Consider the following 14,965-nt stretch of genomic DNA (forward strand, 5'->3'; position numbering starts at 1 on the left):
TATATATATATATATATATATATATATATATATATATTGTAACGGATTCAGTGCGACTTCCACTTTCTTGAAATGAAGACACAGTTCTTGATTAAAACACAGGAGCTTTATTTACACTATGTACAGGAGAAATCGTTAACAACTGCTAAATTAATCATCAGCAATTAAACAAATATCACACCACACCGTAAACTCAACGGTTACCCACGTATTTACTTCCAAATACGAAAAACAACACAGCGAAATGCCTCGCAATAAACAGAGCAAATACGCTCTCAGTTCGAATTCTCAATCGAAACTAAACTTTTTATCACGCGGGACACTTTTATAAACATCGAAAAAGTTTCCACAACATTCTTACTGCTTCTCGAAATGCGTAGACCGTTATCGAATTTTATCAATGAAAAGAAAAGGAAATAGGGGATCGTATACTTCAACCGAATGAAAAGGGGTTGTATATTCATTACGGGAAACTATTTACAGGTTACGTTACTACAATAATTACTATTTACAGAATTTGTAACAATACATTGCAATACAACTTGAGGAGTAAAAACATAACGTTGTAATACAACTTCAAACGTTGTAATACAACTTCAGGAACAAAAAAATCCGTGAAGAAAAAGTTCCAAGTTTACACTGTCCACTTTACTACAGCCATTCTAAAAGTAAAAAAAAAAAAAAAACAATTATGGACATTAATTCTGGTAATATTTCCAAGAAGACTAATTATAACTTCCGTGATTAGTTACTTTGAATTCTACGGTTAACACAAAAGGTGAGTCCAATTCGTTTTTCTGGTAGTTAATTTGAACCGTTGAACTTCCAATGTATTGTATTTGCTTAATGATTTTATTTATTTGTTTATTTATTTATTGAAGTTGCTGATAAAATAAGATTCGGGATCAGTATTTCAGTTCATAATTATTCTGTAACAGTAAATTTTAGAAAAGACTTTTTAAAGGCTTATTTGCCCACCCTATGGGCTGTTCTTCTTAAATTACTTATGTAAAAAGAATTGATGGTTTAACATTGGGACTATTCGCAACTCCAGGGCTCGAATACGTTACCTTGCGGTGAATAACAATACTACCGTAAAAGGTAAAACGATCTACGTGTTTTCTTTGGGGTAAATTAAAGGCTACAGACAGTTTGTAGTGTAATGTAATTTCAGAGGGATAGAAAAGAAAAGCTTTCCGCAATTACGATGAAAAATTAGTGTCGTTCATAAAGCTTCAAAGCAAGTTATAGTTACGGCATTTGTTTGTTTTACCTTTTTCATCCGCCATTAGACAGTCCCCTCTATAGCTTATTGGAGTTGCGAATTAGTAAAAATATGATCAGAAGGTGAATTTTTTTTAAATTAATAAACAAAATTCAAAAGTGTCGGACATGATTTGACTATTTTTGTGAGAATGATTCTCTATTTAACACAAATTTCCTGTTAGAGAAACATTTCTCTTAAAATACACTAACCTTTGAGTAGAGGCACGATACGACCCCAACACGTGATAGCACCTTTCCTGTTGTATTGTCCTAATGCTAATTCCATGAAGAAGAGTGGAATCCCACCTACTGCTAGCATTATTAAGTAAGGAATGAGAAAAGCACCTGGAAAGAGAAATTAGAAACGAATGAAAGTAAAAATTATTTTCAAAACTCGCAGTTTTGACAGCGCAACATTATTTTTGGAAATAAGTTTCCAGTACTTTCTACTGCTGTTCATGTCTAAATTGGCTCATTTCGTGAAGTGGAACTTTATAGTCAATGTTTTAAACACACACACACGCAAATTTTAAACGCACAAATGTTTCAACTTTTCAAATTATATACACACTAGAAAGTCGCCCGTCAAGGTATGACGGGTGAAAATTGCTTCTACATTTGAACGAAGCCATTGTCTGTTTGGTGGTAGTTTGATGGTTGAAATGGTAACCCTAACTCCAGTGGATTAACCCTAAACTGCAGTAGATAGCGGTCATTTTGTTGGACACTTTTCCGTTTCTTCATTCCCCTGAAATGACACAGTCTTACCAGTAACACAGTTAAGTTACCGGATCAAGTTCAGCCTTGTCACGATAAAGCCTTTGCCTGCACGTTAAACATCACCAAAACATGTTATCAAATTTTCATACCGTGGCGCGAGTTTCATACTCGATCATCGGCTGTTATAAGAGGGTATTATTTGTCAGTGGTTCCTAACTTACGTCCCGCAAGTCATCTGGGGCCTTTTTGAAGCTGATCCGTGGCGCTCGTTCAATGTTGTGATCAATACGTTCAATGTTACAAACCATCAACCCAAGCAATCATCTTCATTTGAAATTAAGAGTAATTGTTGCAAATTTGGAGCCAAATATTGAGAAATTGGTTTCTGAAAAACAAATGGAAGCTTCTTACTAATGAAATAACCTTGCAATAATGGTAACAACATATCTGAGTTGGTATTTTTTTTCTCCTTTTCTGTGTTTCCCACTGACTGGCCCGACGAGAGGCCATGTCAGCCTAGTCGAAAACTAGAGGCCCGTGCCTTAGAAGGGCTCGGCGACACTGACGCAAAAAAAAAAGAAAGAAAGAAAAGAAAAGAACAAAGAAAAAAAGAAAAGAAAAGAAAAAAGAAACAAAGGAAGAAAGAAAAGGGGAAGGGGGACTCCAAATAAGAAAAAACGTAAAAATTAAGTAAAATTTACTTTTAGTATTTACTGTTGTGTCAATTAAAAAAGAGTTAATTGTTTTCTAGTTGGCAGTTTTGATCCCCTCCCCCTTTTTTCTTCTACATCCCCCCTTTTTTCTCCTCTTTATTTTCTTTTTCCATTCCCTTTCTTGTTACCCCTTTTTTCTCCTTTCCCCCATTTTCTTTTCTTTTTTTTCTCTTTTTTGGGGGGCGGGAGGGGCTCGGCGACATAACTGACAAGGGACCCGCCTGGGCTCTCTGCGGCCCCGCCCACGTTATCTAGAAAAAAACATTATTAATTTTAATTGTATGTGCTTTGGTGAGAGGTTCATCTGGTGTGGCCCTCTACCTCAGATGAAAAAGATTAGGTGCTACTGTTCTTAGCTATGGTTCAATTTAGTCGGGGTTTTTTAGTTTTTAATTTAATATTATTTCTTGCTCAATAAATTGTTCAATTTCCAAAAGTTTTAGTCACAGAGGCTAATTTCGACAGTTTTATTGTTCTTTCTAGCATGGAGTTTGGCTGATGAAATACTCTTTTCTTTCTTTCTTTTTTTTACATGCTAGTACTATTTATGTTTTATTTCCAAACGATCGATTTATAGCGGCAAAGAAGTAAACTTTTCAGTTCCATGTAAAAATCATTTGTTTCTTAACATTCTTACGGTGTATCAAAAGCAGATTCATTTTACGATAGCCAAAATACTAAAGCATTTTACTGATAGGGTTAACTTGCTTTTAAACAGAACAGATTTAAAACTTTTCAGCTTCAAGGCTATAAATGAATCGTTGCTAAAGTTCTGATTTCTTCAAACTATTTGCTATATTGGTTGCTTGGATCAATGGCTCTCTGGAGGGCCATGCAGAAAATCAACAATGCGTGAATAACTTGCTAGTTTATTCCAAGTGGTAGTGGCTATGTTTTTTATTTTTAATCTCAAAGTTTTCAAACAGGAAACTTTTGAAAGTTTAAGAATCGCAAGTTAGAAATCAAGAGGTTTAATCTTATTTTAAGAGCTTTGCTATTAAAGGGATAGCTGTGAAATATAATAGTGTACTAGAGCATATTTTAATCAAATGTATAGGGGTTTCTTTTATCGTTAAAAAAAAAACTTAAAAGTAAAACTTTAACAATACTGTTCCAAAAAAAATACAAAACTTTAAAAAAATTGTTCCAAAACAATTTTTACTTTTACTTTTTAATCGTTGCCAAAACCGAAAATGAATAATGGTAATGGGGTCGTTTCCAATATTTTAAAAGTATTTTTTTTTTCTGAAAGAACATGCTTAAAAACATAAGATCTAACCATTTTTTAAATGATTTGTTTATGTTTAGTATTTTTAAAAAAATACTTAAATCAGTGGTCTTTCATTGTTTACATTTCTTGCCGATGACATCACAAATGATGAAATGCCATTCTGTGTGGCCATTCTCAGAGCAAAATATTTAATTGGCATCTTTACTCACGTGTATTGGCAACAATATGCTTGATAGCAGGCGTAGAGCGCGAATTTAATTCGCTTCTTGATTATCATAACGTGGAAACGCGGTACAAAGATGCGCCAAAAAGCATTTCCCTTCACGTCAAACATTACCAAAATACTATCAAATTATCATGCCGTGCCGCGAGTTTCATTGTTGGTGACGTCAGCATTACTCGATCATTCGCTGCTACATATATATATATGAGGATTTAATTCATTTTTCACTTTTTTCTCCTTTTGTTTTTAGCGATATTTTCAAAATACGTTAAACCATTTTTCATGCTTCTTTTTAGAAAAAGCAGAAGGCTTAGAAATTAAATTTGACGTACTCACTAACAGTTATTTTTTTTCTCCATTACGATCAAATTATAATCTACGGGCAAACTTTTTTTCAATTCAGTCATGACGCTAAATGAACTGGTTAAAATTCCTTTAAATGATCTCGATTTGAAAATCGAAATGGCTTGAAATAGTTCTTAAACGAATAACTACACCAGTTGTCACGCTTCATGGCTCAAAAGTACTACGAAAGCACATGAAAATAGAACGTTTTCTCATAATGAAGAAGTTAAGGGACTTAAACCACCACGTGAATCATTAACGTAATGAGATGTGCGACGAATAAGAATGAGCATCGTCGGTTTGATTCACAAAGACCAAGAGAATGCATTCTATTTTAAGCTCTCGTTCAGTAATCAAGTAGTGAAATCAATAAGAATGGTTCAAAGAATGTCTCATTCTACAATTTACAATTCAGAAATTTAAATAAGGGGTCATCCATAAATGAACCCTTATTTAAATGAACCCTTATTATAATAATTATGATGTCCCGCTTTGAGGGGGTTCATTAAGTCGTAACAGCTTATGACAAGGGAGGGGGGGGGGGAGAGTGCCCATATGTAAAATTTTAAGGGGAGGCTCAGATATTTCCCCCATGGTTTAGCATGATATTTTCCCCATAGAAACCGATTTTAGTACAGATGCGCTTTAAGCTGCCATCTGCATAATCAAACAATCTCAGACTTTTGTCAATTAAAATGCACTCCAGTTTTTATTAACTATTTTCCGTTTTCTTGAAATTAAAAAAAAAAAGAAAAAAAGAAAAGAAAAGAAGAAGAATATATTTAGAATTTCTGCAATTTTCCGAATTTTCACTTGCCAACAAAATTTTTGACGGCTTTTTTTTTTTTTTGGATTGAAAGGTTGGATTTTTTTTTTTTTTTTTTTTTTTTTTTGGCAGACAGTAAAGTTAAAAATTTCTGAACCTTTTGGCCCTCCTCTTAAGACAAAAACAGCATCCAGCGCGCAACACATAGCATCCAGTCCCTGGCATTAATTTGAATTTTGACGTCTTGAATTCTAATTATGTTTTTCGCCATTATTATTGCGATAGGAGCCATTTGTAGAAATAAGAAACCCGAGGAGTATGGTTCTATTGTATCTCGTTATTGTGAAAGTCATACTAATTTGAATTCAAAATGTCGAAACTCAAACTAATGACTGGGCTGGATGTTTTTTCTTTTCTTTTGGCATATTTCGGTTTTACTTAGAGCATTTTGTAGACTTTTTAAAAAAATTTCAGAATAAAAATTTTGTTAAAGGTTTTTTTTTTTTTAATTTTGTTTTACTTGCCCTTGCTTCAAAGTCTCGTAAGGTTTTTTTTTTTTTTTTTTTTTTTTTTGCTCTTTTAACATTTGAAAACAATGTTTTCTACAAACAAAATATCACAGAAATATTCTCACAAGAGTGATCTTGGTTTGCTTTATTCATGTATGAGACTACACTGGAGTAATATCAAAGTCAAAAGTTTTATAAATTTTTATAACTTCAATCACAACTTTTTAAACGCATGAATCATTAGCAGAACGCATAGGAACATCGAAATCCAAAATTGCCACGAAAATGGTGGCGTGTTATGTTTCAATAAGGAAACGTGCTGCAATTAACCTATGTTGTATCAATTTGAATTGGTTATCTATATAAATAGAAATGGCAGTATGTGTATGTGTTTCTCGTACAAATCCACAGTTTATGTCGAATCTTTGAGAATTTTGCAGAGGTTCTTTGATGCTCAGGATTTTCCGCATATTTATGGCCTCCTGCGGGTCGATTTCGCAAGAAAATTCGTAAAACGAAATGCTTACGTCAATAACAATAATTATTTTTTTAATTAAAAATAAATACAGAGGATTTTTTTTAATCCAAATTTAAATTTAAGTCATAAAATTGCTCTTTTCTGAGCGTTGACGAGAAATTTTACACATTTGTTTCTTCATTTATTAAGTTCTGATTGTTGAACATGCGTCATGTGACATAACTTTTATTTCCAAGGTAGACCGTGCAAGGCCGGGCAACGCAGTTGGTTTGCAAAAACGACTGTGGGCTTTTGGGATTTCAAGTCAGAAATTATTTTTCTAAGAAAAACAAGAAGTTCCGGCCAGCACTAAACGAGCTTAATTTCTCGTATATACCAAATTCGACTAACTAGTATCTAATCGATATTCTCTAAATTATGCTTAGGCTGCACACTACAAACATGCTAATTAGCTTAGACTGCAAACATACTTTTTTTACATTTAAAACTGATTTTTGGAGAAAAAAAAAATATGCCTCGCTCATCTAATGAAATAGATACGTAAAAAATAAATAAACGGACAACTAAAGTATGAGCACCTTTAAAACAATGCAGCTAACTTTTTTCTTTTTCGTAAAAAGAATCTTGACTCGCTTCCAAAAAGCAAAATAATAATAATAATAATAATAATTAATAAATAAATAAAATCTCTTCGATATAAATACATTGTATTTCAAGAAAACAAATCCTTTGTTAAGCTTATTCTTCCGGGTAACAATAAAGCGCATCGGGTTTAATTTTTCCCCTGTTGCCGAAAAATAATCTAAAAAATAAATAAATATGCTTTAGAAAATAAATAAAAAATGACACAAAATGTCCTCTTAAAAAAATAATTTTCATTATCAAAGAAAAAAAATCGTCTGCACAACTGTTGAAAACATAAAGGACTCCGAATTTCGCTTTATTTCCCGATGCCAAAAATAGAATTAAAAAAAATTAATTTGAATTTTGTCATCTTTAACTCAAATTATGTTTTTTCGCAATCACGAGTGTGTGTGTGTGTATGTAAGCAGGTGTTTGTGTGTGGGGGTATGTGTGTGTGTGTAGGCATGTGTTTGTGTCTGTGTGCAGGCATGAGTGTGTGGGTAGTTGTGTGTATGTGTATAGGTGTGTTTTGGGGGGGGGGTATGTGTATGTGTGTAGGCATATGTGTTTGTGTCTGTGTGCAGGCATGAGTGTGTAGGTAGTTGTGTGTATGTAAGTGTGTAGGTGTGTGTGTGTTTGTGTGTGTATGTGTTTGTGTATGTGTGTAGGTCTATGTATGTGTGTATAGGTGTATATATGTATCTAAGTGTGTAGGTGCGTGTATGTATGCGCGTAAGTGTAGGATATTGACGAAACCTGGAGACGGTTTTCGCGAGAGGTGCAGCATCGTGAGGAGCCGGTCGACGGTGATGCTGCGGAGGGTGCTGGTGGGAAAAATCAAAGGAACGTCAAAAACAGTCAAATGAAAGCAATAAGCAATCGTGATTGCTCAATAAATGCCAGCTTTAGAATAAAAAATAACACAAATCTTATTGACCAATCAAAATTCCTAGAGTTGGTCATTTTCCGTCCGAGTATGTACTCTTTGTCTGTACTTCTGCCAAGACTGCGGAATCAGAGTCAGAGTCGTGGATTCGAATTCGGACTCTAAAATTCTAGGATTAGGAGAAGCGAGTTGATCATTTTCTCTGCGACTCCGCAGTCCTGGTTAAAACATTTGCGCTTTGGATTTATTTTATTTTGATTCAAGTCATATTTACCTCTGACTTTCGTCAATGTTAAGTCTGAAATTTCGATTAATTAACTTTTTTCTATTTCTTGAATCCAAAAATTGGGGTATATATTCAGAATCTGCACAATTGTTTCTTCTTTCTTTTTTTTTTTTTTTTCTTCGCAAAGTTGTTTAAATCAAAAAGATATTTTCTATGCATGTTCTTCATCAAGCGCTTTCTCCGACAAAGTTTATTTGAAGCAAATTCGCCTTTATACATAAGTTCGAGATATATATTTGTCTTAAATTTCCCCCATGGTATTTTTTTTTTTTTTTTTGTTTGATTTGTTCAAAGTTGAACGAAATATTGTTCAATCAAAATACGAAGTATGGGAATAAGGTATCCTCGCCAACATCGTTTGAACCAAAAACAAATTTGTTCAAACGAATTCGTTCAAAAGTTATGGGGGGCTGGGGAGAAAAAACAGACCGGCAGACACACATTTTCCCTATCTTGAAACCGTGCTTTCTAATTTTAATTTTTCCGATACTTATTTAATTATTTTATTTGTTTTTGACTTTTTTATATATAGCGATATTTTGAAAATGCAATTAAGATTTCTTCCGTGCTTTTTCCTTCTTTCTTTTACATTTACGAGAAAGTAAACTAAATAACGAAAGGAAAAAAAAATATTGCCTTACTTCATTTTGACTAAAATTTAAATTCAATAAAACCATTTTTCATCTCTTAAACTAGACTAGATTTTAGGAAATTTTTTAAAGCTTTTTGTGAATTTACTCAAGCTAATATTGCACGTGCTTCACTTAGAGTAAAAATAAATCCCATGATTGTCAAATTTAATTAATACCAAATATAAATTCTTTTTGTACTATTCCATAAAAACCGTACTTTTTTTTTGTGTATGTGCGTGTGTGAATAATATTTTAATGCAGTGTTAAATCTTCTTTACTAATAATAAAGCTGAAAGTCTCTCTGTTTGGATCTCTCTCTCTCTCTGTCCGGATATCTGTCTGTCTGGATCTCTGTGACGCGCATAGCGCCTAGACCGTTCTGCCGATTTTCATGAAATTTGACACAGATCTAGTTTGTAGCACGGGGGTGTTCACCTCGATGCGATTTTTCGAAAATTCTATTTGTTCTTTTACTATTCCAATATTAAAAACATTTTACCGAGCAAAATATCATAAAATGGACGAGTAAATTACCTAGTTATCATAACGTGGAACCGTAACATGGGCAAGCCAATTGGCGATAAACTCATTATTTGTAAATATATACAGGCGAACCAAAAGACCTTTTAGTTTTCTACTACGAGCGAAGCCGTGCGGGTACCACTAATAATAAATATGGAAGGAGGGGGTGGGGATTTTGTTTTTTGCCTTTGAGAACAAATGTATTTAAAGCTACTGGAACAATCATTTTACTTAAAAACTGACTAATAAAGAGAATTTAACTGTAAAAAGCGCAAAAGAAATATTTACGTACCTCCTCCATTTTTGTAGCACAAGTACGGAAATCTCCATACATTAGCTAAATCAACAGCGAAGCCTATCACAGAAAGCAAAAAATCTGCTTTTTTGCCCCAAGTTTCCCGCTCTTGATCGTGCTTGCCTGCACCAGATTGCATTGCCACGATTGAGTCTTTGGGCTTTCTTTTGTCAGACATCCAGAGAAAAAAAACGGTAAAGTTTATTATGGTTACGACTTTAGGCGTTCGTTGTCCTTGTCGTCTTTTCAATTAGCTTCTTGCGCAAATTATGAAGAGCCATTTTCTAGCATAATTCTTTTTTGCAGTTGAGAATGTCACAAAGCCATTTGCCTAGTTCCGACACTTTTATCTTCTTTTCCAGTATGAGCGATTTCACCTTTTTGCCGCCTTTTAGTGTCATGGCGGCTAACGAAATTCTTAATTCGATTTTGGAAAATAAAAAAGGGAAATCATATGAGAATTTCTGTTTTGAAGATTAATTGTTGCATTTAAAACGGTTTTCTTGCCAAGGAAATTGAATACAATTCGTAGTTATGTACCGTATTCTATGGTTAAATTGCAAACATTGAGAAGTTTTGTCTCAAGAGACAATTAAGTCATTAATTGACTTATTATCAAATTCTGATTGATTTTAAAAATTCAAAAAATGAGAATTCACAATATAGTTTCTCAAATAAATCAATACTCCTTCAACGCATATACTCCTTCAACGCATATAAAAAAACTTTTCTACCATTATCAAATTCTAATTGATTTTAAAAATTAAAAAAAAAAATAGAATACACAACTCAGTTTCTTAAATAAAAGCAATATTCCTTCAACACATATAAAAAAAAAATGTCTGCCAAACTTTGGTTACAGCACCATATTTGATCTCAATTTTTATATCGTTGCAATTTCCTTCAATTTATTATTGATGCATCGTTAGTCTTGTAGAAACTCCATCGCTTCAAATGGCAGAACTAAAAACATTGTTGGAATTAATTTTAATCCTTTCGAAAACGACGCAAAAAAGTTCCAATAAACAGCTCCATAGATAAATTTTCTACATCGAACATTTTCCACTTTTAAGTTTAATTTTCCCGAAAAAATTCAGAAAAACTTTTCTTGACCGATTCGATACTTTGGAACTCATATTCTCCGCTCTCTCGCACTAAAAGAACGATCAACAGATGGGGAAAATTCGAAATTTCTCTTAAAACCTTCCAACAGGGGCAGCTCCCGGAGGATGAGCAGGGGATGATCGCGGAGCACGGATTGGCCGTCTTGCAACTTGTTGGATCATTTCTTGAAGAAAGTGGCGCGCGCAAAAGATGACGTCACGGTCCGAGACTCGTAAAGTAGTGGGAAAATGTAGCTAGGCAAAATTTAATGATTTAGATATTGGTGGGATCCTTTTTATGTGCGCCTTGTGTTAAGCGAAGGTCGTTAAGGAGCAATTTCTATCTCTGTTGTTTGCAGAAAGTAGCATTACTGAAAGCTTCTATCATTCCGAGCAGCGAGATCAATTTTTCATTCCTAAGTGTATGAATGAATGCTGAAGGAGTAGCGAAAAGAGAGTTCGTCTCAACCTCGCTTCAACGACATTTTCTTCCTTTCAAACTTTTTTTTTTTCTTTTTCATTTGTTGAATGACATCAAACCTTATTTTGTGATGTTTCATTTTCTCTTTTGATGCAAAACGTCGTTAAGCTAATTGGGATCAGTTGGGATAAAAGAAAATATGGGGTAAATGCAGGGCTGCAGAGAATCAAGGCGGGCCCCTCTCGCTTCTCAAAAAAAAGAAAAGGGTAAAGAAAAAAAGGGGGGAAAGAAAAAAAGAAGGAAAAAGAAAAGGCAAAAAAGGGGCGAAAAAAGAAAAAAATCGAACAGCTTACTAGAAAACAATAACCTCTATTAGAAGTGATGCAACAGTAAATACCAAAAGAGTCAGTTTTTACTTAATCTTTATGTTTTCTTTAATTCGGACTTTTAACCCCCTTTTTCTTTCTTCCTTTATTTCCTCTCTCTCTCTCTCTATTTTGTGCAATCACGATTGCTTATTGCTTTCATTTGACTGTTTTTGGCGTCAAATCATTTTATTCTCCCACCGCCATCCTCCGCACCATCACCGTCGATCGGCTCCTCACGATGCTGCTCCATGTAATAGCGAAAACCGTCTCCAGGTTGCGCCCATATCCTACACGCACACGCATACATACACACACCTGCACACACACACACATACACACTCATGCCTACACACACACACACACACACATGCCTGCATACAAACACAAACACACACGCATACATACACACACACACTCATGCCTGCATACAGACACAAACACACACGCATAAATACAAATTCCTACACACACACACACATACCTACACACTCATTCATGCCTGGGCACAAACACACACCCCTACATACACACACACACGTGATTGCGAAAAATATAATTTGAATTCAAGAAGCCAAAATTCAAATTAATTTATCTTTTTTTTTTTTCGTTAGTGTCGCCGCCCCCCCCCCCCCAAGAACCAGGGCCCTAGTTTCCGTCTAGGCTGACATAGCCTCTCGTCGGGCCTGGGTAAACGCAAACAAACTGTATTTGGGATAATTTTGGAAACTAAACTGCTGGTGAGTAGAGACTAAGTACCTTATAGTAGACATCCTGAGGCTTCACGTGTTTCCAAACAATTGTGTAGGCTTCATCATGTTTTGAAGATGACCAACGTGAAAAAATGTTTTTTTTTTAAAAGTTTAGTGGCCTTACATTTTCCTCTCCAGAGATCTAAAAATGAGAAGTCACTGATTTCAACTAATTTTACTTTTCTCGCGGAAAATTGCTAAAAACATTTAGTTATGAATTTCATCTTCCCAGCTATTTTTGATGGTGTTTCCATTCATCCTATAAATGCTCTACCCTGGGCAACAACTGAGTTTTTCATTCTTCCCATTTTTTCCCCCAAGATTAAGTTTTGATGTGACTGACACTTTTGTGTGTATTTCACATAAAATCAGCGCATAGTTTAATTTTTTGTATGATTTTTCTTTTAAATGCAAGATGCATTTGGAGGATTCGATGGGTCGCATGTGACCAACGGGCCACATATTGAGTATTGTTGGTGCGGAACTTTTTAAGCTTCTGAACTGATTGTGTGTAGAGCAATTATTTGCCTCCATCAGCTTTACGAGGAAATAAATGGAGTGCTTCCATTTACACTACAGTCTCTGGGGTAAAAAGATGGGCCAGAATATCTAAAAGACTTTGAAAATTAATTTAAAAAAAAGCGAAAAAATCGTGCATACTAACAAAATTTACTAGGCTTTTGAGAATTTTCTACGCTACGGTATGCGTTTGTTTTACCCTTTTCATCCGCCATTAGACAGTGGCTGCAGTGCTCCCTATAGTTTGTTGGAGTTGCGAATTGGCAACAATAAAAGAAACTAAATGTAATAGTGGAAATGCTTTAATGGAATATGAATGTTGTTTTTCCCGCCCGTTGTTTGCCAAAAAATGCTATTTTAAATTTTCACGTCAATAATTACTCTTATTTATTTATTTTTTAACGTATTCAAAATTTTCCTCAGCAAAAATAAATGCGAAAGCTGATTACTATTATTCGATTAACCGGGGAAATGATTCGATTAAGCGAGGATCTCTAACATAACACTTATGGGGAAATATTCGGTTCCGGGAGATTTTATTCGTATAAGCGGGGTATTCGTTTATCCGTTACCCGATTAAGTGGATCTGACAGTATTTGTTTCATGATTGCCTTGGATGATTCATAATTATTTTTATTAACTAGAAAATCGCCCGTCAAGGTATGGCGGGTGAAAATTGCTTCTACATTTGAACGAAGCAACTGCCTGGTGATATTTTGATAGATGAAATCGTCACCCTAACTCCAGTGGATTAACCCTAAACTCCAGTAGGTAGCGTTCATCGTTGACCATTTTTTCGTTTCTTCATTCCCCTGAAATGACAAAGTCTTACAAGTAAAACAGTTAAGTTGCCGGATCGAGTTCAGCCTTTTCACAATAAAGCATTTCCCCGCATGTCAAACATTACCAAAACATAGTATCAAATCAACATGCCGTGGCGCGAGTTTCATTGTTGAAACACGCGGGTTACTCGATCATCGGCTATTATTTAAATATGAGGGCAAACAATCCCAGAGCCTAATTTGCATGGAAGCTAACTGGTTGTTTTTGATGGAGAATTTTGATTAATAAGACGCCAAACAAGGGGTGTCCCGAATTCGAATAATAATTTGCCGAATTCATCTCGATAATTCATAATTTGCCGAATGGAACTCCATGTTTTGCCAAATGGTAAAATACGGGTATCCATACATCAAATGAAAAGTAGCATTCGGGCATTCAAAAACTGCAATATTGCAATCATGTTGCCAAATTTGCCGAATGAGGACATTTTTGGATGGTCACAGTGACCCGCGGAGCCCTCCAGTGCATCAGTTCCGAAACTGATGAATAATTATTTCCCTCCCCCATAATTCTTCCGTGTTTTTCTTACAGAAATGTTTGTATTATATGTGACGTGAAAATGCGCTTACAACTCTCAGCTTTTTTCTATCTCCGGAACTTATACAATGGACATCCAATATTTTTCTCCCTCAGTGAAAACACTGCGACACGGAATGCCACTCTAACTGCTGTTATTTATTTTGCTTTAACTTTCACTTCATCTTCGTGTTCAACACTTCAGCAATCCCTTGTAATAAATTTCCCGTTTCTTTTCTTTTTGCGAAAATAATTTCTTGTCGAACAACAAGTTTTGCATTACTTTTTGTCTTAGTGTTTATTTTAACAACACATTCACATTTTAAAATAAATCTACATGCCTTGAGAACAAGCAATTTGCTAATTTTAGAGTTTTGAAAATTTTAAGTTGCTTAAAATATGTTTACGCATTTTCTTGTATTGCATTCAGCATTTTGGCCATTATTTGAAGAAAAAACCTTGGATGAAATCGACGAAAAAAATATTATGCTACTCAATAAAACTACTCTAATGCCACAAGTTTTTTTTTTTTTTTTTTTTTTTTTTTGAGCAATCACGATTGCTTATTGTTCTCACTTGACAGTTTTGAATTCCTGTAATTTTATTCTCCCCCCCCCCCCGCCGCCTCCCTCTGCAGCACCACCGTCGATCGACCGCCTCACGATGCTGCTCCTATAGCGAAAACCGTCTCCAGGTTGCGTCACTTACTTGCCTACTTACACATACACCTACAAACACACATACACACACCTACACAAACACATACATACATCTACACACACAAACACATACACACATGCATACATACAAACACATTCATACACTTACACATACACGCAACTACCCACACAAACACACAACTACCCACACACACACATGCCTACACATATACATACCCCCCCCACACACACAAACATACCCTCCCCCCACACACACATGCCTACATACAC

The 14,965-nt window shown here is 34.8% G+C and overlaps 1 protein-coding gene across 1 annotated transcript in view; it reads right to left on the bottom strand.

Annotated features, from left to right (window-relative positions):
• LOC129226606 (sodium-dependent dopamine transporter-like) overlaps positions 1 to 9,850 on the bottom strand; it is a 51,930-nt gene extending 42,080 nt beyond the window's left edge. Inside the window, exons 1-2 of the mRNA XM_054861237.1 lie at positions 9,494 to 9,850; positions 1,477 to 1,611 (exon numbers count right to left, since the gene is read on the bottom strand). Coding sequence (XP_054717212.1) covers positions 1,477 to 1,611; positions 9,494 to 9,674 — 316 coding nt within the window. The 5' untranslated portion in view covers positions 9,675 to 9,850. The remainder of the gene's footprint in view (positions 1 to 1,476; positions 1,612 to 9,493) is intronic.
• Positions 9,851 to 14,965: the final 5,115 nt, after the last annotated feature.

This window comes from Uloborus diversus, chromosome 1, assembly GCF_026930045.1.
Source record: "Uloborus diversus isolate 005 chromosome 1, Udiv.v.3.1, whole genome shotgun sequence".
Taxonomy (NCBI): domain Eukaryota; kingdom Metazoa; phylum Arthropoda; class Arachnida; order Araneae; family Uloboridae; genus Uloborus; species Uloborus diversus.